Raw genomic sequence first — 25393 nt, forward strand, 5'->3', positions numbered from 1 at the left:
TTGAACTCTCACTACAAGTTTCTTACCCAAACAATATGATGCACGCTGTAGATGTCGCTGTCTCCAATGTAGACCCTGATGGCCCTGAGGGTAAAGCCATACTTCTTTCCAGAGCGATGGATGGTGATGGGGGAGCGCAGAATGCTGACCGCTGGGCAGAAGTCTCTGCTGGGTGAAGAGTCACGGGATGATGGGTTGGAGGAGAAAGAGTGAGGAGACATGGGGCTTGCCAGCGGAGAGAAGCCGCCATGCTGCTCCACTGGAAGAGAGGAAGAGAGTAAGCAGATACTGTATTTATGTGGCAAAAACTTATATTTTTTAAGTGTTTTGTTCTATTCTTTCCTTACCTGATGGTATGATGACAGACAGGGCCGTGGCTGAGGCTGACTTAATGACTTTGTTGCCAGGTCTGGAGTTGCGTTTTTCTCCATCACCAGATAAATGCTGGTGGCGAGCCCTGCGGAGGACCAGGTCATTGGTGGCCCGGGCCCCCAGAGAGTCGTACAGAGGGGTCATCACGTCCCGACTGGCTGCTGCAGGACCTGGGGATAATGTGGTGATAGCTGTGTTGACTCCCGCTGTCTCTCCATGTCTAGGGGACTTATCTGTGAGGATGTAGAGTCATGCAGAAATTACAGTTATTTATATTTAAAATAGCATTTACAGGTGAAAATGGCAACATTAGGAAATGTCCAGTGACTCAGGAGTTGCTCTCTGTGATACCTTATAAGTGGATCTAATAAGATATTACACACTGCTTTTTACCCTCCTGCACAGTCTTTCACAGTCTGCTTTATTCTTTATCACTTTCTCACTGTCTCCTCCTTCCTCGCTATGATCTTAATCTATCACGACCTCGGAGAGGTTTGACCCGCACACACCTGCTCCGTTGATCTCTTTCAGACTGTTCCTCTGCTCCAGGAGACTCGGCGAGGTAATGCTTGTCCCATCCAGTGAGGTTCCACGGACCTTGATGGGGGCCTGGCGGGACAGGAAGTCAGGCTCACCCTCTAAGGGAGAGGCGAAACGATGTGTGTCCATCAGGGCTGAGAAGCGTCGTCGAGCACCAAGAGGAGGGCTTGCATCCCCTTCCATGTAGAGGGACTCTGAACAGGACAGCCGCTTCCTGCAAGAGAACACCATGGAAACACAAATAGTGTCTTATCAGTAAGAATACATATAGTAATACAATCAGATGAGACGATAAAGTGATCTTTTCATTTAATTATTTCTTTAATTAAATCAATAATGCTATGTCGCCGAAAAGGGAATCATAGACGGAGAGACGAAAGATCATTTCTGCTTGATATGGAAAAGGGAAAATCCAATCTGTAAGGTAATGCATGATGAGCCACCTTCATCTTATCCAATTTTTCCATCCATTACAAATGCGGAATGATTTTATTTATGAATGTGGAGGGACTGAAATCCTGACATATGCTTTCTAAAGATTGAGGTGAAATGGAGTTATGGGATGTAATGGAAATCTTTTACTGTTGTGCTCTCTGTCTCAATCAGCCATGTGTCAGTTAATGTGATCTGGACTTGGCAGATTGTATTCTTATCTGAGCTGCTGCATGACAGCCACAGCCACAGAGCAGACTTATATTTAATGAATAAAGATCCCAGGATGAGTGTAAATTTTTCATTTAGCTGGGCTAAAAACTGAAACCCTGAGGTACTGCAATGTGAGGTCCCTTTAATTTTCAATCCAGCATGAATAACCACTATCAAGAGTCAGACAGATGTTACTTATAGCATATGAACAGCAATGAAGTTGTTTCTGCTAATTAACTGTATAGGAAAAACATCACTTTGAGTGTACATATAGCACAGAAACACCTTTATTCAATAGTCCTAGATCTACCAGTAATTATCCTTATTCTAACTTAAAAAGGGGGGTTTCATGCACATTTCCAGGTCTTACGACATGATTTATAGTTAAACAAACTTCTTATTTATCTTACACTGGCCCTTTATGAAGCCCCTCAGTTCAGCCTCTGTCTGAAACAGGCCATTTTAGCTTCTGTCTCTTTAAGCTTCCAGAAGCTGCCTCTTACTAGACTTCCATCGGTTTGGGAGTGTATGTTAAACAAACAGTAGTAGCTGGAGTTCACCTCTTGTTGTCAACCTGAAATGGCAACTTCTCAAATAAATTCGTTGATGCTCGAGTCCAAATCGGATCCGAAATATGTGAGTGCACAACATGAACCACTCACAGAACAACCTCAGCAACATGCTTGAAAAATCTGACGTCATTATGAGTATGACAGTAGATAAGAGGAGAGTGACTTTGCAAAAAGGTTATTTAGAGCAGGCTGAACCCCTGACTTTTGACTTGAAGGAAACATTTTTCTGTAAGTCTATCCAACATTATGACAGTATACAAATAACAAACAATAACAAACAGTCACATTTGTGTTATTCATAACAAATCATTAAAAAGAAACACATCAGACACATATTGGGTTTATCTGAGACTTTCCCAGGTTCCAAACTTGGGAGAGGTGGGATCTGTTGCCTGTTTTTGACTTAGTAAGTGTGAACTCAAGTTCTTTTTGTACAAGAAGTGTCAAAATTGGTGTTAGAAAGCAGACAGAAAGCAGTTATTCAGGCACGCTAGGATTCGTGACAGCGAGGCTGTTGAAAGAAAACTTCAGGAAAATACCATCTGAGCACCTTCAGCCCATACTTACACAAGGATACAGAACACCCCACCTCACCATCAAATACATAAATAAACTATGGCTGGGCCTCATTATTCACACACACTCAGTACTCCCACCACTCACATCTCAGGGGATCCAGTCCTCCAGCTCTTGTCCCTCATGCTGAAGCTGCCCAGGCTCTCTCTCTTGGTCACCTTGTCCTCCCGTGGGCCCTTATGCTCCCGACGGGACACAGAGGAAGTAGCTTTCTGCTCCAGCTGAGAAAGATGTTCCATGCTACTGTACACCTGCAGGGAGAAACCGTCAGATCAATAATCACTTGGTCTGTTAATAGTTGTTAACAGCTTAGGAAAAAATGTTGTTGGTGAGAGCACATCCAAAGTATAATTGCAGCTGGGTTTCAGTTCTTAAATATGTATTTATATACATATAAATACATATTTTAGAACTGAAACCCAAATATATACCATACCAGGCTGATATTTGAAATACATGTATTTCAAATATCAGCCTGGTATGGTATATATTTTGCTCTGTAATATGAACTGTATTTAAAATATACAGTGAAACTCTCTTTCTTAAGCAGCTTACAACTTACGCTGTCAAGGGAAACATTCTGAATCTGTGTGTTTTTACAATTTTGGCATTAAAATCAAAATTTTATATTGGCACAATATATTGGATACTGGCAAATTCAATCTAAAAATACAAAAACGCAACAGCCCACATCCGTTATGAGGATTTATCACAAGTTTAAATCATATTGATTAGTGGTGTCTAATATTTGGAGTTTATCAAGTACTGTTTGCCAATGCATTTTCTAGGACACAAACTCCAAAATAACAGTGTAATACAAATTTGTATTTTACATATTTATACTAAATATGTGCTACTACTATTATCCTGAGTTTTGGATGTGTGAGTTTGTCCAGTTGATTGTGACTAAGGGGTCATACTGGTGGGACTTGAGCAATTTGTTTAATGACAAAACTCCAATTTGGACCCGAAACATCCCACTCTTCTTAGAAATTTAATGGGAGTCATTGACTATGTAGTGAGTCTTCTGGGGGTAGAATTAAGATGTGAGTGTCTCCTTTCAAGGTGGTTCTTTACATGTTTATCATTCATGTCTCTGTCTAATAAAGCAGAATGGCCAAATAAAAAGCACCAGAAAATATTTTGTCAGATCTCTTGTTCTCATGTCTCAGTTAAGAATCTATGTGCATAATCTTAAATAAATCTTAAATACTTCTACAGCTATTCAAAACTCCCCACTAGTCTTAACAGTTTATTCAGCCTCTTTCTTTGTCAATTCACAGGATAATAAACTGACCCCCAGCATCATGTGTTTGGCTTAATGGATGCCAAAACATAGAAAAACGACCAAAACAAAAGGTTTCACTATGTGAGCTAAAAGAGATGCACACAGTTACTCAGTCTCATTATGTGCAGAGTGACACAGGAGAGCGAAGCAGTGTGGGGGAGGACAACCAGAAGAGCCACGTTAAGGGAAGCTTAAAGAACATTCAGCAGTGCACCATGGTAACGAGTATGAGTGCTCTTCTCGGGAGGAAAACCAAAACGATGTGAACAGCCAGAACCAGAAAAATCAAAATATAATAAAGTGGGAAACGTTAAGACGTTTAGGAAAAGCTGTTCTGCATGATTACTAATGTGACATCTGTTTGCTTTTTCTTTTTATGTTTTGAAGTGATTATTTTTTGTAAGCCCTTTGGGGTTTTGTTATCACACCTGCACAGATGAGTAATTTGTAATCGCTGTTTTTTAATCATCTGATTTAATCTTTTTTGGAATCACTCTGATTCTGTATTTTAAGACTGCAAAGAAACTAACTGTCACCTGCTGTGAACAAGCATCAATATGCCTTAACAGGAAGTCACAGACAAATGCTAACCACAGTAAGAGAAGAAGAAAAAAAAAAAATCTCTCACGTTCAATTCAGAGAAGAAGTGCCCTTTCAAAACTGAACTGAAATGAAATGAATGTAAGTCTATGTAAATACCCCAAAAGTAACCGAGGTAAAACTGTGTGCGCGTGCATGTGTGTGAATGCATACACATTTACAAGCCTTACACAGCACTTTCTTGAGCCTGTTACATGAACTTTGGTGCACAAATTATAGTTTACTGATGTAAAGTTTTGATATTTTGATGTATTTTTGATGTTTTTGGGATATCTGTTCTATGTTGTCTACAGTTATCGATTTGCCGCCTATCTTGGCCAGGACACTCTTGTAAAAGATAATATGTTACATGTTACGATTAATCTGCTGATTCTTTTTCTTGAATAATGTCATGACAAATGTCAGCGGTCATAAAATAATGAATCATAAGCTCTCAAAGTCCAAAAAGAGATTATCAATAGTGTTATTTTGTCTGACCAGAACCACAACATTAATTTTACAATTATATAAATAAGAGAAATCGTCATGCTGGAATTTCTGCTGGAAAATGACTTGTATCATCTACATGTATATATACAGACAATTTGCTGAAGACCTCATTTTGCATGTGTATACAGCAGAGCTCCTTGTTCACCTGCGTTGCTCAGACAAGGCCACTCGAGAGCCCTCAAATATAACTTCAGATAATCTCAAATATAATTGAAATTGGGCCCCTCAATGAGATGCTTCTGATTTACTGAAGAGCTCCTTCACAACTTCACAACCCAAGCATGAGAGGTTGGACCGGGTGAAAAACAGAGGGAAGGCAGATGGAAAGACAGCCAGAGAGAGAGTAGGGGGGGAGAGAGAGAAAAGACATCATGAGGTGAGAAAATCCCACGCGAGAGGGAAAGTGTGACAGAAGGAACACACTGAAGAGGAGAGAGACACAGATCAGAGGAGCTGGTATGAAAGATGAGAAAGAGAAATTGTTGGGGTCATTAAACACACATCTGCAGACAAGTAGAGCAACAAGGGCACAGAGAGGCGCCGACATTAAGGGTACGCAGACACCTGCATGGCTTAAAATAGGAACTGAAGACAACAGGAATAAGGAGTGGTGTAAAAGTTAAAACAACCAAGTCTGACTTTCTGCACCTCAGTCATGAGACCTGAATCCAGCCTCCAGGTGCTGCTCTCTATATGGTATGACCTCATTTTATCTGCCAGAAACTCTTATTCTCCTCCCTCATCTAATGCTGGGAAAGAATCCACAGTGCCAAGCAAGTGTCTGTGTAAAAAACTATCACAGGCTGACAGGTTAACAGAGTGAGATGGAGAACAAGAAAGAAAGAAAAAAGAAATTAGAGTAGAGTGACAAAGAGAGTAAGAGAGACAAAGTCAGACCTTGCTGAATCGAGGAGAACAGGAGGAGAACTGTCTGATCTCCACCGGCTCATCGTCATTGGTGTCATCCTCATCGTACGTATTGATGTGGTGATAACGATCCGAGCGGGCTGCAGAGGAGGGAGAAAAAGAGAGAATATATATGAGCTGATAGTATAACATAAAACATGCTTTTCTGACTGTCTCAGAATGACTGTGCACTCGACAAAACCTAATATTGATCTAACTGCTGAGCTTTACAGACACATAAATCCAGACACACATACTATCGAAGTAGCTGGTGTCCTCCTCTGACTCCAAGTGAGGGATGAACTCAGCCTTCTGCCTCAGCAAACTGTTCCAGTCCAGCTCTGTGAAGAACGAGTGCTGTTTCACCTCAAATGCTCCACCTGATGGCGGGGGCACAAACAGCACAACTTGTGAGGCTCATTTAAAATATGGATTCTTATAGCAGCTTTAATCAATATTTTTTCATAATAACAACATATCAAATGACAATGTGCAATGTGCAGCGCTCATAGTGATGAAGCTACAGAGAATTATCACTGGACTCAGCTTCAGTCCAGCTTCAACTTTACGGTTTTGGTTCTCTCTCACTACTTTCATTGTGTCATTTTCAAAGAAAAAGCTGTACTCCACCTGTCCAGCACCAAACAGCAAACAGAAAAAGTTAGTAACCAGCTGGTGAACATAGTGGAGCATTAACCAGCTAAAGAGGCAGATATTTAATTCAGGATTGATATAGAGTAAAAAACAGAGCTAAAGGAGAGTGGATACTGGACTTGAATTCACCAAGTGGCCTGAAAAACGACATTTGGGTAACCAAAGAATGTGTAAATAAGTAACTGTTTGCTAACAAGTTCAACATATCAACTTTAAAGGTAATGGTATGACAGTGCTGTGTTCAGAAATTGTTTCTGCTGCCCACAAGTGGCCACAAAAGTCAGTTATACAGGTTTAAAATTAAGAAAAGCAAATATCTTATATTTGTCAGTTAAAAATTAAGCTGTAGCCAGGAAATGGTTACCTTTGCACAAACACTGAAAATGGGTTAAAAACTAGTCAGTTTATGTAAGGAATAGAGAAACAAGAAATACAGTAATGTGTTTATTACTGAGCTTTAGAGGTGCTGGTAAGCAGATTTTGCTACCTTTAGACATATCCAAACTACCTGTTTCCAGCTTTTTTGCTAAGCTAAGCTAATCAGCTGCTGATTCAATCTTCTCATGTAGCAAATTCTCCAAAATGTCAAACTATTTGTCATTTTTGTTACTTTGCATTCTCAGTCTTGTTGAAAAATGGCTGCTGATCATAGGTCTGATGCTAAATTAATACAAAAAGTTAGTACCTGTGCCCAACCTCACAAGAGGGTTGGTTTGCAGCAGGGCAGAGATGAGGTCCTGGGCATCCGCAGGTAAGGCTTCATCACCATCTGGCCAAACTATATCATCTGATAGAGACAATACAGAGAGTGACAAAGAAGAAAAACATTGTCATTTTGAGGCACTTCTGAAGATGACAGATCACTGGCTGGCCCTGATGGCCCATAATACCCTGCTTTTTCACCCAGGAAATAAATAAATACAGTATTAAAGATGAAACAAAAGCTACACCAGCCAGAGTAGTGTTTGAAATCTTTAGACTTCAAACCTCTGCTTAAATCACAGTTACACTAAAATGTTTATCAATTTTATCAAGATTATGAAAGACAAAAACCCTGAAAACCACTTGAATGAAAAAAATAACATACAGCTTTGATGGTTTCCAGTTTATAGCTATGTACTGTATAAATCTGTAATTCGTTCTTGTAGAAAAAGGAAAAAAACAAGTATTGTAGGTTTAATATTGTTTTTCTCACCTGTGATGACCTGTCCAAACAGTTCCTCAGGAGTGTCTCCAAAGAAAGGCACACAGCCCACAAGGAACTCATAGAGAATGATACCCATGGCCCACCAATCCACTGGCTTGCCGTAGCCCTGACGGAGAATCACCTCTGGGGCAATGTACTCTGGAGTGCCACACACCTGAGTGACGGAGAGAAGGTGGAAGAGAGAAAGGATAAAGAAAGAAAGAAAACAAAATGATGGTTTAAATACGCCCTAAATATCATGCAATTCAAATTATCACACATATTGATTATTATATTTTGCATTCATGTTTTGCAGTTTTACCAAAATATTCTTTACAGAGTCACTCTATTTAAATTACAAAATACATATTTTCCTATTTAACTCTTGTGGTATCAGGCCATGCAAGTTTGGGAATTTTGCAATGCTCAAAGTATTAAAAATACGATACATACAACAGAAATGCACTTTTCCAGAGACAATGTACAGATAACATAAAATAACAAGGGACTAAAAATAGTGAAAATTGTTACCAAAAAGGTCTGTGAACTAATTTATAACCAATGAATTACACATTTCTTGAAAGATACACAAATGTTGAGCTTTTCAAATAACAGCCTCAGCAAATAAAACAGATTTCTTAAATACTAGAGGCAGTAAGATGGAAAGTGTTATGTGCACTCAATTCAGCTCCTCTGCTCTGTCTGTCTTTGAAATTTTCAACACTGATGTGACATGTTCATGGTTTTATTCTCATGATCAGAAACATATGCTGCTCAGTAATGATATGCTGCTTAGAAAATCTGAAAGTGAATATAAAATGTACTTGTGTCAGTGTGTGTGTGAATGTGCGAGTGGTTGCACATGTGCACGCTGTCTTACACAACAGACATCATTATTGACTGAATGGGAAATACTCCCCTTATCAGAATCTGCACTGGAAACATGAAAAACAAAGCCCCTTGGTATGTCTCATATGCAGATGCGAGTTCATTACTGGCAGACAAACAGATGCCAGAAGGGCCGGAGGACTCACAGGCCAATCTGACTGATTATGACTAGTTTAATTCAGAGCATAAACAATAACTGTAATTGCAAAATCAGATTGTGATGGAGATAGGGAGCATTAATGATTCACTAACTGAGACTACACAGGAAGCATTGTGCTGCAATGTCTTTATTTGGAGATTAATGATTCTGCCGGATGACTTGGCAGGTTGGCACGCATGGCAGGAGAAGACTAAAACACGCTCTGATTGCCAGTTGTACATCCCCTATGCATCCTATCTTAGGATTTCATTGCACGTAACTCATTCATGCAGCTGCTAAATAAATGTATCTGTCAGCCTTTTGTTTGTATGTGGTGATATATGCTGAAATTAATGTCTTACTAATCAAGGAGCTACCCAAAAACCTACCAGAAAGAGTGGATCTAGATTACAGCTATTTACCTGTTTATCCAGGAACTCTCTGGCATCTTTCTCAATGTGTCCTTCATACAGGTTGGTTGTGAGGCTCATGAGGCCCATCTTCGACAAGCCAAAGTCTGTCAGCTTGATGTGGCCCATGGAGGTGATCAACAGACTGTATCGAGATAGACAACAAGCATTACACATTTCACACTTAAAAACCTAGCATGGCAATAAAATCTTGTTTCATATTTAATATCTCCTCTACAGCAGCTGACTTTACAGCTTGAAAAACTTTAAATGGCAAATTAACTGCATTTATAGAGCACCTTGCTAGTCTTTCAACCACTCAAAGCGTTTTACACTACATGCCACATTCACCCATTCATACACTGATGGCAGACGCTGCCATGCAAAGTGCCAACCTAATCATCAGGAGGAGTCTATAATGCTCATTCACACACACACATTCACACACTGATGGCATAGCCTATGGTAGCAATTTGGGGTTCAGTATCTTGCCCATGGACACTTCGACATGAGGACTGGAGGAGCTGGGAATCAAATCACTGATCTTCTGATAAGTAGACAACCCACTCTACCTCCCAAACCACTGCCACCCCACAGGGTGGGCAGTTAGACTACAGTTGGTTTATTAGGGATTTTTTTTGGCTGAAAACAGCTGCTTGCTATTCCTGAAAATTAGTTAAAAGAGAGCGATGAGACTAAATAAAAGTAATACAGACTATAAAACTGAAAAATGGGCTGAACATTAAAAGGGGAACTACTTCTCCATGTCATGTCATGTTTGTCACTACTGAGCTACTCAACATTACAGAGAGCCATTTGATCCATTTTTAATAAAAAAAAACTATTGATAAATGCAGATTTAAACACTCACTTGTCAGGTTTGAGGTCTCTGTGGACGATACCATAGTTGTGCAGGTACTCCAGGGCTAGAACAGTCTCCGCAAAGTACATCCTTGCCAGCTCCACAGGGAGAGCCCCAATGTTCTTCAACAATGTGGCACAGTCACCGCCTGAGGACACAGTAACATGACAAGTTTATCTCACCAGGATAATCCACTCAGTAGTTACCAGTTATTATTGAAGTGTCAGTGGATTTACTCATTTCATAGTTTTTATTTAAAAAATCAAGAGATCTCTTAAGTCAAAATTATTCAGAAAATTTAGACTTTGTAAGATAAATTCTGAGGGATGGATTGTAAACAAACTTCATCAAAGTTTATAATCTATACAGAAATTTTTCATCCCAGTTTTACATATTGTCATTTTGCTATTTTGGTTTATTCTGCACAAATGACATCTATTGTGTTTCTGTGTGTTCTTGAAGAGGATCCGTCATCTGTTGCTAATACTGGAGTTTAATCATAAAGTCATAAAGCCTTGAGGCAAATTTGTAATTTGTGATATTGGGCTATATAAATAAAATGTACTTGATGTAACATGACTAGGATTACAAAAATCTGATCCTTGGCTGAGGCGAGAATAGCATCATTATATGTGATGTAATTCAGCATAGAAAAGATAAGCAGAGCTGGAGTGTTTATCTACCAACCTTATTTCAACATAGATCAGTCTTATTTGTCCCTCTGAAAAACTGAGTAAATGATTGCTCTTCATCATACTACTTTTGCATCCCAGATACTGTCATATGTTTTTTGAGTGAGGGCTAACAGGAGCAGAGCAAACAAAACCCTCATTTGTCAGGCATTAAGCTAACACTATTATCCAGAATGAAATGAATTAAATGCAAAGGATTCAACAACACCATCAGTAAAGGCAAAAAAGCAGTAAAGAGTAGAAAGTTCAGGGCCACCACTGTCAGAGAAAAGAATCCTGAGAATGATCATAGATGCTAACAAAGTGCTATGTCAGGAAATATGAGCCAGAGAGAAAAGGCTTAAAAGTGTTGTTATTTTACAAACCAGATAGAAATCTGAGCCAGTATTTTCTCAGACACCTGACACAGAAAAAGGAAGGACAAACAGAACAGGAAGAGGCCGACTCACCCGATCAGAGTGTGGCCGATGAATCATTATCTTATCTCGTAAAAAGAGTCTGCAAGTAGTGTCAGTAACTGCGAGCCTGACTCCCTCACCTTCAACATATTCCATGACCATGCACAAGTGCCTGCGTGTTTCAAAGGAGCAGAACATGGAGACGACGAAGGGGTTCTCTGCAAAGGTGAGGATGTCTCTCTCAACAAACGCCTGCTGGATCTGATTCCTCAGGATCAGATTCTGCTTGTTGATCTTCTTCATGGCAAAACGCTGACGTGTCTCCCTGTGGCGCACCAGGTAGACGGCACTGGAGAGAGGGGGAGACAGAAGAGAACAGAGCAGAAGAGATAAAAATATGAGGACAGCACAGTTAGACAGTTTTTAAAAAATAGAAAAGATATTCCTTCTGCTTTTGGACTTCAATTTAATACAGCATGGCTGAGCGGATATTAAGATTTAAAACCACTGGCATAAAACGTCCCGCCCCAAGCTAACCTTTGTGGCGTTTTGAACTTGAATTTTGAATCCTAACTCAGAAGTATACTTTATTGTCTTACTGGTGCTGCGAACCATCTTTCTCAAATTACATTGAAATTTTTTAGAAAACCTTCTGCGACATCAAGCATTTTTGATCGCAACAATCATAAAAAAACTCATTGTGAAACAAATTGTGTATATTTTACACTTTTACCACTGACCATGTTCCACAGTGTAGTGTACCATCATTTTCACTCAACTGCTTACCCATATGCTCCGTTGCTGATCAGTTTGATGCTCTGAAAGTCTTCTTCACTCGGTGGCTTGATGGCTCTTCCCTTTCCCTGGTGACAAAAACAACATTTTAAATCGACACCATAGTGGTTTAAGTTAAGAGTTAGTCTCAAATGTTGTATTATATGTTAATGCATATAAACACAGGTCTGTCTGTGCGAGCATAATTGTTTGCTCTTCACCTCTGCCGAGTCATCGGTCTCCGGTGTGTGCGGACCCTCGCTGTCATAGCTGTCAAGGCTCACGATTTCTGGTGAGAAACATGTTAGCTAACAAGTAAACCTTGTGTCAAAGTGAAAAGAAACGTTTTTCATGCAATAACAACAGGACTCCCACATTGCTGTGAGCAGATACAAATTTGCAGCTGACAAAACAGCTATTCAAGTTTTAAAACAACTGAAGGTCCAAACGTATCACATCACAGAGAGAAAAGCACAAGTATTAAAATAGCTTCTCCCTATTAATTTCTCTTGTCTCCTTCAGCTCTCCTCTCCCTCCCCCTCACTTTGTACGTCCTCCCACCTCGAGCAGCCCTGGCAGCAAATGTTCACTGTTCTTTGCCTCTTGTACTGTATGTGACAGCTGCGAGAATATACTGTTTATAGTACTGTTTTGTTTAAGCAGTGAAATAATTGAATGATAATGAACTTTGCAAAGGTTTACAAAGCAGCTCTGTAGACATTAACTTCATGTAAAATCAAAGTGACTGAGCCAAGAACTGTATACTTTGTCAGTTTCAATGTGATTCTGCCAACAACTGATCTTGTCAACAGTCTCTATGGGGATCCAAGAAAATAAATGAGAAAGTTAATGTGGGGACGTGCAAGCAGCTATGTGGGTGTGCATGGGTGTCCATGCATAATAATGTAGGTGCAAGAAAGAAAGTGCAAGATCAAGATATCAAGCGGCACATTATTAGCAGAGATTAAGTGAGAAAGATCTAACAGGCCCATATTTCTCATGAATTCAGATAGAAATCTGCTGCGGGTTATTGTGAAGAGTCATTCCAGGCCATTTAACCCATCAGCTAATGAACAGCTCATGATGGATTACAACAGGACGAGCAGAGCAGATGTGAATTAGAACTGTGAGTTAGAGAGCTGGTTTTGTGCCATGATGATTAATGAAAGACAATGATGCCACTGCACAACCAGCCAGCAAATGATACAACCAGTTCAAACTCTACATGTCAATACATATCTCATCCTGGACGTCCAAAACACCTGATCAACAGCTGAAATGAACAGTTTGACATTTTGGGAAGTTAATTAGTTTCTTTCCAAGAGTTAAATGAGAGGTTCGATGCCACTCTCATGTCTGAGTTAATTACAGCGCTGTGGATGGGGGGGTGGTTAGCTTAGCTTAAAATAAAGACTAGAAGCAAGGGGAGACAGTCTGGCACCCGGCCAAACTTAAAAAATCTACCTGTCAGCACCTCTGAAGCTCACTGAACAAAGTTGCATCTGGTTGGTTTAATCTGAACAAACACTGGTGTAAAAATGACAAATTGAGGTTGCCAAGTGTTTTGTACCTATTTCTGATGTTTTCCTGGCAACCTCACTGTGATGACAAGACTACAGGAAGTCACCACACCTTGATGATTCTGGCCAAAACAAGACAGCATTTAAAGCCACGCTAACAGCTCAGCAAAGCTACACTTAGGTAAACCAGTGCCTTGAAATAGATGCTTATGTCAGATTATGTCGACAATGTTAACATGCTGATGTTTAGCAGGTATAATGTTTACAATGTTCACCATCTTGGTTTGTGTTAGCATTGTTAGCATGCTAGAGCAAAGGCGTGGTAAAAAAACTGGTTTGCATCGTTAGTTACAACTTTAATGCTATGTGTAATATGTAACTTTAATACTGTATGTGTATTTTAGTAAACTAATACTTACTTAGTATATTAATGGTAAATACTACTATTCAAACCTGTGTTCACTAACCATATCTGGCAAATATAGCTGGAGATATGATAAACTGTCGTTCATGGAGCAATATTTACAGTATAAGTTCCCCTAAAAACACAAATCCGAAATTTGTACATCACTATTTGTGTGTGGCTCAAACAAACGATTTACAGCCTGTTAATTAAGCTTGAGAAATGATAGTATGTGTATTTTTTAACTTAAATGTCTAAATTAAGAGACCCAGGCTAGCTGTTTCCAGCCTCACCGCCTACTGGATCGCCAAACTAAACACATAGACATAAGACTGGTATCCATCCTTTCATCTAAATCTTGCAAAGAAAGTGAATAAAATGTATTTACAAGTTTTTTGTTTGTTTTATTTGTGATTTATTTGAATATGAATGGATGAAGAGCAGCCTGCGTGTGTACAATAAATCGCGGAATGGCAATTTTCTTTCTTTCTCTCTCTCTCTTACCCTCCAGTGGGTCTCTAGTCAGCCCCAACTGACTGATGATGTATCGAGGGATGTCTGCCTTCATCAGTTGTCCCTCTTTGGCGTGGTCCTCCGCTGCCTCCAAGAGATGGTAAAACTCTTCAGGGTTGAACTCCTGTTATTGAAAGAGACAAGATTGATGTGCCAATATAAATGCACCTTAAAGCTTAGACTCACTGAATATCTAGCATCGTTTTAAATGTGAATTTACAGCAGACAGCATTCAGGAGGGATTACAAAAAGTTCTAAAGTAATAGGTTGATATCTGGCACACAAAGTATGTAGCACAGCATAATTATTATGGATTATTTTATCACTGAAAGTATTAAATCACTTTATTTCTTTTTTTATGTTCAAATCCACATAATCAGAGATTCAACACCTTTATATAAGTCTTAAGGCCAGAACCAGAACCATGTCTGTACATGCCTCCATTGAAGTGTTTAATTTGTTGGATTACAAAAAAGAAAGACTTGTCCTTTCCTGTGCGATATCCTTTTAAAGAAAAGAGACTAAATGATAACCAATAATTTGAATGATGTTACACTGCTGGGTAAGAGTAGCACTCACAGCTAATTGTGGTGAACATCATGATAATGACGAAAATATGGCCCTAAAATGGTTAAATGTTTAAATGTCAGGAAAGCAGGACTTATTAACTTAGGTTTGTCATTCATTATTATTAATTTTTAATCATCCAATTATTTTCTCACTAAGTTGATTAATCGTTCAATCTATAACATGTTAAGAAAAATGTGAAAAATGCCATCACAATTTCCTAAAGCCCAAAGTGTTGGGCACAGAAGCTGAGGATGTTTAATTTACTATCATAGGAAACAAAAAACACAGGAAATATTCACATTTTAGAACTTGAGTCAGTATTTGGCTTTTTTCTTCTTAAAAAAACCCTTTTATTTGATTATCAAAGATATTGCCAATTAAGCAACTAATCAATTGACTTAATTGTTTAACTTTAACAGTATATATTCACTGCACTATGATTAGGGACATTGTCATTATAAAACTCAGTTAGTCAGTCACGTGGTTCCAATGACTCAATGTTTAGCCCAACAGCTATCCCTGGCCTCATGTTGTTTGGAAAGGTATTAGGAGTACTCAGTATCAGGAGAGGTTTAGTTGGCTTAATGTATCTCTAACTATGATTACCTTTCAGTTTCACAGTTTTATGTATTATAACTACTCCATGCTAAAGTGGTGAAAGGCTGAAATTCCAGAAACTAGAGTTTCAATATCTACAGAAACACCTCTGGCTAAGCATCATGACAAAACTTATAAATAAAATAAACTTATCTAAACAAATGCCAATGTATTGATAAGATATTGCAAGAGAATTTATCAGAGTAGAAAAACAAAATGTTTCTTCCAGTCTCACAGTTGAGTATCACCATGTTGACAACCTTGTTAGCGGCATCAAAAGAGTTACTAAATAACAAATAATGACAGCTGATGGACTGAACAACAAACATGTATCATAGTAATTGCAACAGTACGCACAAGTTATAATAACAAAACTAGGATTCACTTCAACCTGATGTAAATTCATGACCTAGCACTGCAACGGAGCTGTCAAACAAACACAGTTAGTGTTAATACACCTCCCAACTTTAAATTGCTTTCCCAAAAACATCCTTTTTCTCCAGTGAACCAGTCTTTTGTGGTGTCCTGTGGGATTCAGTTTCATTCCTGTTGGTGGAATAACATTTTGATTAGAAAGCAGAGCCTGGGGCAGCCAGGATCATTTCCTGCCTCCCCTGTTCTCTCATATTTGCTCCCTTCGACCAAAGAGAAAAGAGAATGGAGAGGGAGAATTAACCTGCCTCCCTGATAGCTTGCTCTCCTCGAGGATAATATTCTTGCAGCTAACAGCCTACTGACGGTGTGAACTTTTTCACCAAATCAGACCTCGCGACTGACTTGAATGCTAAATGAGCTCTACAGCCACGGACAACATTTTATCTGTGTGTGTCTTCCTCCTCTCTAACCTAAGGGCCGGCCTAACCCTATCGACCTCTTCTGACGGTTGTCTTGGTAACGGAAAGATGAGCCCGGAAAGTGGTTGGGGGGGGGGGGGACGACCCACACCAATGCAATGACGAACATGTGAGGCCATCAATCAGTGAGCTGATATGCAGGTATGGCTGAGCCTCCTGTGTATATAAAGAGGCTTGTTACTAATGAGTAAGTTGAGATGAGTTATGTGCTGTATGTATCAACACGCCAAGGACACGGCTCCGTCTCCCGGCTGATTTCATTTGCTGGCAGTAGGGCAGACAAAGTAAGGGTGGTGGAAAGAATATTTTAGTTTCAAGTTGGAAAAATACCCTGTGGCATGCAGGATGTGCAGCAGATCTGATGCACCGAGTGACATAGCTTAAACAAAGCAATGAACTCTACCACATGATACAGCACATTCATACATCCACAGTACATCTCATGTATTATGAATGCTGAAAATGTACAGGAAACAACTATATGTGTTTCTACATCTGCTGGTTTTTATTTAAATCCAGCAACATGGACTGATCATTTAAATATAACTTTTTCACTCCTTTTAGGATTTACGGTGCTTCCATCCTGTCTGACATACTGCATAGATTCAAGAGTCAAGAAATGTTATTGTCTGTCACATGGTAACAGAAATCTCTCTTATGCACAGCTCAATCAAAGGCAAAGGTAAAGAAACCGAACAATAACAGTGTTGAATAGTTACATGTATGTACCCTGATTTCCAAAAGAATGCTATCTAAATGATAAATCTAGGCCTACCTGTAGAGATGAGACTAACAGCGGAAAGAAAATGAGACTGAAATAAGAGATTGAAATCTCCCTGTGGTCTCAGCAGGCAAGAGTGGAAACTTTCTTGTGAACATAAGGAGCTCAAATAAAAAAGTATTCAAGTTATTTTAGAAAGCTGCTCAAATTATTACTTTAATCACTCCTGAATAAACAAGGTGTGGAACAAAATCTTTAATCTCTGGATCAATCACCTATACTGGCAGCAGCAAGCATCTGCTGTATCTACATCTTAAATCTGTGTATATGCATAGTTTTTTTTAGCCATGGGGTTATATGCTGGTAATTGGAGGTCTTTGATTCGTATATTGTAAAACTCTTGAGTCAGAGATGTTGGCCATTTTTTATGATTGTATGTAGGAGTTCAATTTTGAGTTCCTTGTAAAAGCACATTCCGTCACCTTTATGTTGTGTCTTTTTGTCCCCATCACACATAAAAAACGATATGATGTCTTTTTTCACCCTTATAGAAAGTAAAAGTAAAACACATTTAATGTCAAAGACTTAAAAAGCTTTAACCTTCTCTTTCAATGGTGGCAGCAAAGCTTCAAGCTGTTTCATCACTTCAGATTGAATTATTTGTAGACTACCTGCCGTACTTCTGCTCTGCTAATTCTTTAATGTCATTTCAGGATGAAGGAGTCGACCCTCCATCTCCATGTGGGAGGACAGAAGTCTCTCAGCAGATGAAGGAGAACATCCTCAGAATTTAAACGAGCCCCCGACAGTCTTGTCACTTGGTTCAATAAATGCTCATTTAGTAAATCCGTATCAGTGTGTGATGAGAATCTCTGAGTGACTGTGAAGGCTGGATTTGTTTAAGTCCTGAACAAAACACAGATCACACTATCACATAGAAGTGCTAAACTCACCAAGCACTCGAGGAGCCTGGCTGGACGAGATATGATGATAAAGAGCTTTTTTACAAGCTCAATGACGAAGGTGACCTCCGAACTCTCTGAGCGCTCATAAGCCTGATGGAAGACACAAACACAGACAGACAAATAGGTTGAGTAGTTAGTTTGAATGTTGTAGTGTTTAAGAGAACCTTTACACTGCCGTCCACCTCCACAACTCACATTATGCATCAGCTTCTCCAGGTTATCATGCAGTTCGCAGAAGTACACGCTGGTAATGAGGCCCTCGCGTGATTTGGTCAGGCAGTCTCTGGACAGCTCCGCTACCTGGTGGTGGATGAAGCTGAGGACCCCGTCCGCCAGTGGCAGGACATTCTCTGGGGAGTAGTTGTGGATGAACTCTGCCAGCCTCTCCTCCATCTGAGCTGTGGCCTAATTGGGAACAAGATGGTGGTTAACAGTTGAATTATTGTCCAACCAATGTTAAGAGGATAATGTAATCACCTTCAAAAGACTTCAGTATATTGAGTTTAACTAATTTATAAGACGTCTTCATTTCTGATGGGTAACTAACACTCTGCCAGAGTATGACATTTGTCAAATTACATTTCTACAGAATGTAAGCCTGAAATATTTTTCAATCTAGATGCTCATTGAATCTCACTGAATCTCACTGAATATGCAGACGATATGCAGCTGCATCTTTTTCATATTTGCTACGCAGGTCGCCACATCTCGGCTACTTCTTCTACTACTTCTGTGCTGTGGGTGTCGGGTGACTTGCCACAAATGATATGGCATTACATAATCTGTCCGGTGTGTGCTGTAATTAAGGATTTTGATTTCTAATCACTGTGACTGAGATTTAATTAGTCTTTGCATAAGAATTATATTATCCAAAAGAACTTTCATCACACTGGGGTGATCAATCCAAACATGAAATGCTTCGGACAGGATAAGACCTTCCATGGTCATTTAAAAATGTGCACATACAAAATATAGTGTGGAAAAGCAAGACACAGTTAAATAATATTTAAGAGCATGAGATGCTGACAAAATATAGCAGGGCAACCCCCTCACACACACACAGCAAATGTTTAAAAAAACCACCCATTATAATCACAATATAGGTTATTAAGCTTCCATTAAACACTCTTTCTACAGCACAGGAGCCAATGTCAGGTATGTCACTGCGAATGATTCTCCACATAATGATCGTGAAGATGCAGCCATGTTGAGCTTTCATTCACAAATATGGGAAATGTGCAACTGTGTGTGGGATGACTCCTTAGCATTGCTTCATAATGCATTACTGTGAATGAGTATAGGATGATGGTGTGTTTGTGTGAGAACATACGATAAGACATTGAGTCATGTAGCCATGTTTTTGTATGCATGACAACACGTTTATGAGACTTGGTTACAGTTTGATTCCATATTGGCCTTGAGCAGGATATGAGATCTAATTGATTTGGTGCTTGTGACGGATAGATTGACTCAAGCATCTCAGACATGGCCGATGTCCAGGGGTTTTCACGCATTGCAGTGTCAACTGTTTACCAAGAATAGTGTGATAAACAGAACGTCAGCGGCAGCCCTCTGACTAAAAGTCTTCTTTATGTTGGAGGTCAGAGAAGAATGAAAGTCAATAAAAAAGAGGTATGAAGATAACAGCTCAATACAACAGAAGAGTGCATAAAGGACTACACAGCTTATCACCTGATCTGCAGCAGCATGTTCAGTCAACTTCTTACGCTGTCAGGTGTGCCTGTATACAGCTTTTGGAAATATGCACTTGTTCTCCTTTTTTTCTCATTGATGTACAAGAGTTTTCATCTGGTTTGTTTTAGTCATTTTTGAAGTTCTTGGCGTTTCACTCCATGTTCCCTCCTGCACCAGCTCTCTTGGCCATGTCCGCACTTTACACAACTATTTAAAAACTTTTTTTCTGACTAATGTATTGTTGTGACTCATGAGTGTCTGCATGCTGGGCTGATGCTGCTGTTAGGATCATCAATAAATCCAAATTGTACAAAGACACAGCTGCTCATCACTGAAGGAAAAGACTTTGGCTGTTATGGTGATTGTAGTTCATTTCTGCAGGTTCATCCTTCAGGACATCAGCCTGACATATACTATATAAGTATCCCATGATACCACCCTGATGTTTCTCAAGGCATTGCTCAGATTACTGCAATGTTCTGATAGCTGATATTGTCATGCAGGTAGTCAGATCCTTCCAACTGATCTGAAATGCAGGAGCCTGCCAGAATGTCCTGCCTGCATTAGCTTCCTGTAACAGCTTACATCTGATTCAAGTCCTTCATGCTACCCTACAAACCCAAGACTACACCGGTACATGTGTACTTCCCTGGAACCTTTTTACTAAATACTAATCTACTGCTTGCTGTGTCGTAAATAGTGTCTGTTCTTGCCCTCCAGAGGTAGATGGAGCTCCCTGAAGAGATCAGAACTGCAGAAACCTGCACACTTTCCAACACAAACCTAAAACACACATCTTCAAAAAATCTGAACTGCCTGTTGTTTGGTCTGTCCTCATGATTCTTGTGAAATGTTTTGCTTTTCCTTTTGCTTTGAAATGCTACTCTGCTGCTACTACAAATCTACTGTAATCACCACCACCTAACATTTGATTAAAGCATCTGCTCTGATTTCAAAATGAAATGTCTGACTGTAAGTTTTTTCCTGTGTGCTGTGTGAAATGCAAGAAAGGTAAGAGTAGTTTTCAGATGTCTGACCATTGCTGTGGCTGGCCATTTTAGTAGCTGCAGTAAACTCCTCAGTGTGACACTGAAATGGTCAAATCACAGACTGAGACAGGGGACAGCTTCACGACCTATGGGTCACTATCCATTTATTTTCTTGCAATATTAACTGAACATCTATTGCATGTAAAGTTTTAATTCCTATTTTTATTCTCAGATTTACATGACTAAAAACAGTAAAATATCTGTTTAAAATAGGAGGACTTTCATGATACTTGTCCTTTCTTAGGCAAGTTATATAAGCAAATAAAGAATGAATACATAACTTGGATGAGGGAGACTACCAAATGATTTAACATGCAAATGTAAATGTAATTCTGTGTAGATAAGTGTAGCCACTGACTGTATCCATAATGTCTGTGTTTGCATTTGAATGTGCATGTGGAGGTACAGTTTACACTTGTGTTATTTTTGTGTGAAGCTGACCTTTGGGAAGCGATCCTTGTAGACATGGTTCATCATCACTATTTCATTGTCATAGCAGGATGGAGAGCGCCCCGGGCTGAGGAGAGACAAACACAGAGCGCAGCAGTGTAATATACAACACTGACTGAGAAAATCAAAGAAGGCAGGACTGAGTGAGGCGAGGCAGCCGGTGAGACAGAAAATGAGACAGAGGCAATTCTGTATTTTTTACTTGAATGAAGGAATAATTCACTGCTTCCACACATGTCTGTCCTGTCTGTATATTATGCTAATCGGCCGCTCAGAAATTCAGTACACTTGGTTCATCAAATGGGTCCGGTGTCTTTCTTGTATGTCATGCCACAATAATCCATCACAAGCACGGTATAGATGTCAGAAAGAAGTATGAACACATCTACACTTTCATACACATACATGCTCAAATATAAGGTAAATGCAAAATTGACATGGCACAAACAAAGACCGAAAACAAAATGGACATGGACATTTACAAAGGGAAAACATATAAAACATGTCTTGTGGGCAAACATATTACTGTTGAGCCCTACAAAATGATGTGATATGAACAGTGATAATGATACGTGTCTGTATACTGAAGCCACAAGATAGGATATTATCTAGGCCAACAACTGCTAAGGAGCTTAATATGAAAACTGAATAAGTAGTGACGTGTTGTATGTAGTTAGGGCATGTTGCATCCAGAGGGAAGGCTATAATAGGTGTGGTTGGCGTGAGCATACACCAGAGACTCCTGCTAATAGACAAGCTGCTGCACTCTGGAGAGGCACAAAGCACTGGAGGGTGGACTGACACTGATATAACAACAGTGATGGAAAGTAACATTTACTCAATTCAAGTACTACAATTATTCTTTTACCTCCTGATTCTACTTCACAAAATTTAATTTTTACAGGGTAAATTTGTACTTCTTACTCCACCATTTTACCAGACAGTTACCGGCTAGTTTGCAGGTGACAATTTTACACACAAAACACATGATCAGATTTTAAAATATAATGCTACAGGCTTAACAACTCCGTCGTTCGTCATGCTGTATTTATGCCTTTAGATGACGTTATCTGAGTTCCAACTTTTAAAAAAAACAAGCATTTTAAAAGTTGTTTGCTTGTCGTCTTCACCTGACAAGGCATGAAAACAGGCATTTAACAAATTGGTATCATGATGTAGTTATTTCAGCATTCTTATGATCCATTTATTGCAATTAAATGACAGTTAAATCTAAGTTTATTTACACTCAAACTGGCAGCTCTGAAAAGGGTTGTTTAGACAGGATGAGAAGGCTGCTGTTTTGCTTGATGCTTGTGGTATTTTGATCAAAGCATGATACATTTTATCATAACTTGTGGAAAAGGGGTATGGTATTGCCCTTTCAATACTTTCCAGCTTCCCTACTCTGTCTGTGGCATTCAGCCCAAAGCCAATTTGTCTTTTCTGAAGATGTAAATCTTTAACAAATGTATACACAGTGTCACTGTTTAAAAAGGCTCCATAATTTCCTAAAATGGCTGAGCAAATATTTTTTTCAGGACTATTTTTAACTGCAGACTGAGATTTGGTGCCTTAGTTCGTATTCACAGCAGCAGGACAATGTATGTGGGATTTACTAAAATAAACTAAAGTGTTACTAGTAATAAAGGGACGTGTTACCAAGTACAGCTGTGTGGCTCACTGATGTGTTTTATAAAAGGTTTTGGACAACAATGGAGCTCTATGGCACAGAGGAAAAAGGGCTTAGGGTTCACCAGACGATTTTAGTTTGATCAATTAATTGTTGGTTATGGTCTTTTCATGGAATTCGGTTGCAATAATACAGACTTTCACAACTTCTCCTTTAATTAGTGGCTCATCTTGGTTCCACATTGATCACTACAACAAATAGGGATTGTCAGATCGCAGAGCACAGATGGTGCAACACAAAATTATATGTGCATAAACAGATTTTTTCAGACAAATTAAAAAAATATATAATAAAGCAATTCAGACTGCTGGAGAATTTTATTTTTCTAACCTGATAAACACTAACATAAGAGACCCAAGAGTGCTTTTTAATGCCATTGATCACCTCATTCATCCTGTTACAGACCAAAGCAACCAGCTACTATAATTATATATACGTAATTTTTTGGTTCTGTTTTTTAATTACTTCTGAATGTGTTGCTTTACTTTATTTCCCTATTCAATTTGGGTATATCTGTCTGCATTTTTTTTTAATTTACTGTTCATTTAGTCATTGTAAAGTACTTTGTAAATCTCAGATTTTTAATAAACGCTACGTAAATAAACATTATTATTACTGTTACATGGTGCATATATGAAAAACCAGAAGAAAAAAGTATACCATGTGTTGATTTAAACAAGCAGAAAAAATGTTTTAATCTCAAGTATTCTCATTTAGAAAACCAATAACACTGCAAATTATTTTCTTTGATAAAAGAAAAGAGTTGAACAACTGAATCTCTATTGTCATTAAAAGGCAGCCACAGAGAATCAAACATTGAACAGCACTGACACATACACAAAAGGTGAATTATTAACGATGAGCAACAAAAGGCTTGTGTTCCCAATAAATGATGAGAGCCCTCTATGTCATCTCATGACAGAATGAAGTTGTTCCTGCACATTCATTAAAATGTTCCTTTCAATAAATCTAAAGGATTAGTTGCTTTCATAACAGCTTGAAATTGACATTGATTAATTTTCACCAGATAATCTCCATACATCAACTACTTGCAAAAAAGTCTTAAAGCTTCTTTTTAAATAATCTAAAAAACAAATATTCTGTCCCACAAGCCAAATTTCTACCTGATGGTTTAAGTGAAGGTTTGTAGATGATTTTGTATTTGGGAAAAAAGGCAAAATTTCTCATTACTTCTCACTTCTTGAAGAAGTGCTCTCAGAAATGACATGCATGTAAAACAGCAGCATCAAAGGGAGCTAGAGGCCTGGCGGAGGGATTTTCTTATGCTAAGACTGTGCTTCGCCCATGACCCATTGTTCTCTGACCTGAGGCTCCGAGAGCGAGGGCGGACGTGCGGCGAACGTCGGCCCCCGTCATCGTCCGTGATACTCTCTGTGCTGCCAAAGTGCTTGGACAGGAAGTGCAACTCGTCCATGGTCGGCTGGAAGGGCAGCTGGTGCAGACGCTCCTGGGACGAGCTGGATGACTACAGAGAGAGAGACCACAGATGTGAAGAAGAGACAAGGTTAAAAACTGAAATGCTCTTTATTGTTTAATGACTCTGTTGCCTCTGCTGCAACATTGATAGTTTAAAAATAGAAATCCAGTTGTAGGAAAAGAGGACATCAAAAACAACAAATGGCTAAAACACCTTAATCGATGTGGCAACAAGAGGAGAGGAGATGAGGTGAGATGAGGGGAGAGGAGAGGAGAGGAGAGAGAACAAGGTGTACTTTGATGTGAGTGGGTGGAAAAAACTGAAACAAAGAGTGACCAAGTTTGAAAAAAAAAGGAAGGAAAAAAAGAGAGAGGTGCAGAAACAGGAAAATATCCAGAAGGAGTGAGTGTAGGAGGGCAAAACAGAATAATGTGAAAAACTGAGGAAAAAGACCGCAGGGAACTAAAGAGTCACTTCATGTAAAAGTCAACCGCTGCCTTAAGTGTTGGCTGCCTCAGGGGGTTAATGGCAGCACTATTCGGTCTTAAAAAAAAGACTTTTCTTCACTGCAGGAGGGAAAATCCAGTCTGGATCAATGGGAAGCTTAATGAACATATCTCCCAATGGGACACCACAGTTGGCTTTGGCTGCACAACGATTTCTGCTAAAAGAAATCAATTTGAAATTCCATTCAGGTCTCAGTCACTTGCAAGCTACAGAAAGAAATGAAATGATGATATTTGTGAATGCAGCAGGTCCAGTCAGAATCAACTAAGAAGTTCCCTGGAGATAGAGGGAGCTTCGAGCCTGAGGAAAATGCCATTGGATTAGATTAAAACTTGCTCTTATCTGTCTCACTCCTTTCAGGAAGTTTGTAGTTTTCTTCCTTCTTCCTGTACCTTTTACCCTAACCTTCAGCTGTTTACATTTCACACCA

At 39.2% G+C, this 25393-nt stretch overlaps 1 protein-coding gene across 1 annotated transcript in view; it reads right to left on the reverse strand.

Moving 5' to 3' along the window:
- Nucleotides 1-25393, reverse strand: part of mast1a (microtubule associated serine/threonine kinase 1a) — a 67550-nt gene that overhangs the window by 5474 nt on the left and 36683 nt on the right. Inside the window, exons 6-23 of the mRNA XM_062427083.1 lie at nucleotides 24344-24504; nucleotides 21320-21395; nucleotides 18330-18539; nucleotides 18123-18224; nucleotides 14419-14551; nucleotides 12213-12280; nucleotides 12004-12080; nucleotides 11358-11566; nucleotides 10137-10275; nucleotides 9278-9410; nucleotides 7838-8003; nucleotides 7328-7429; nucleotides 6246-6368; nucleotides 5980-6089; nucleotides 2793-2956; nucleotides 882-1126; nucleotides 348-605; nucleotides 27-259 (exon numbers count right to left, since the gene is read on the reverse strand). Of these exons, the coding sequence (XP_062283067.1) occupies nucleotides 27-259; nucleotides 348-605; nucleotides 882-1126; nucleotides 2793-2956; nucleotides 5980-6089; nucleotides 6246-6368; nucleotides 7328-7429; nucleotides 7838-8003; nucleotides 9278-9410; nucleotides 10137-10275; nucleotides 11358-11566; nucleotides 12004-12080; nucleotides 12213-12280; nucleotides 14419-14551; nucleotides 18123-18224; nucleotides 18330-18539; nucleotides 21320-21395; nucleotides 24344-24504 (2709 nt within the window). The remainder of the gene's footprint in view (nucleotides 1-26; nucleotides 260-347; nucleotides 606-881; nucleotides 1127-2792; nucleotides 2957-5979; nucleotides 6090-6245; nucleotides 6369-7327; nucleotides 7430-7837; nucleotides 8004-9277; nucleotides 9411-10136; nucleotides 10276-11357; nucleotides 11567-12003; nucleotides 12081-12212; nucleotides 12281-14418; nucleotides 14552-18122; nucleotides 18225-18329; nucleotides 18540-21319; nucleotides 21396-24343; nucleotides 24505-25393) is intronic.

Source organism: Scomber scombrus, chromosome 2 (genome assembly GCF_963691925.1).
Source record: "Scomber scombrus chromosome 2, fScoSco1.1, whole genome shotgun sequence".
NCBI lineage: Eukaryota > Metazoa > Chordata > Actinopteri > Scombriformes > Scombridae > Scomber > Scomber scombrus.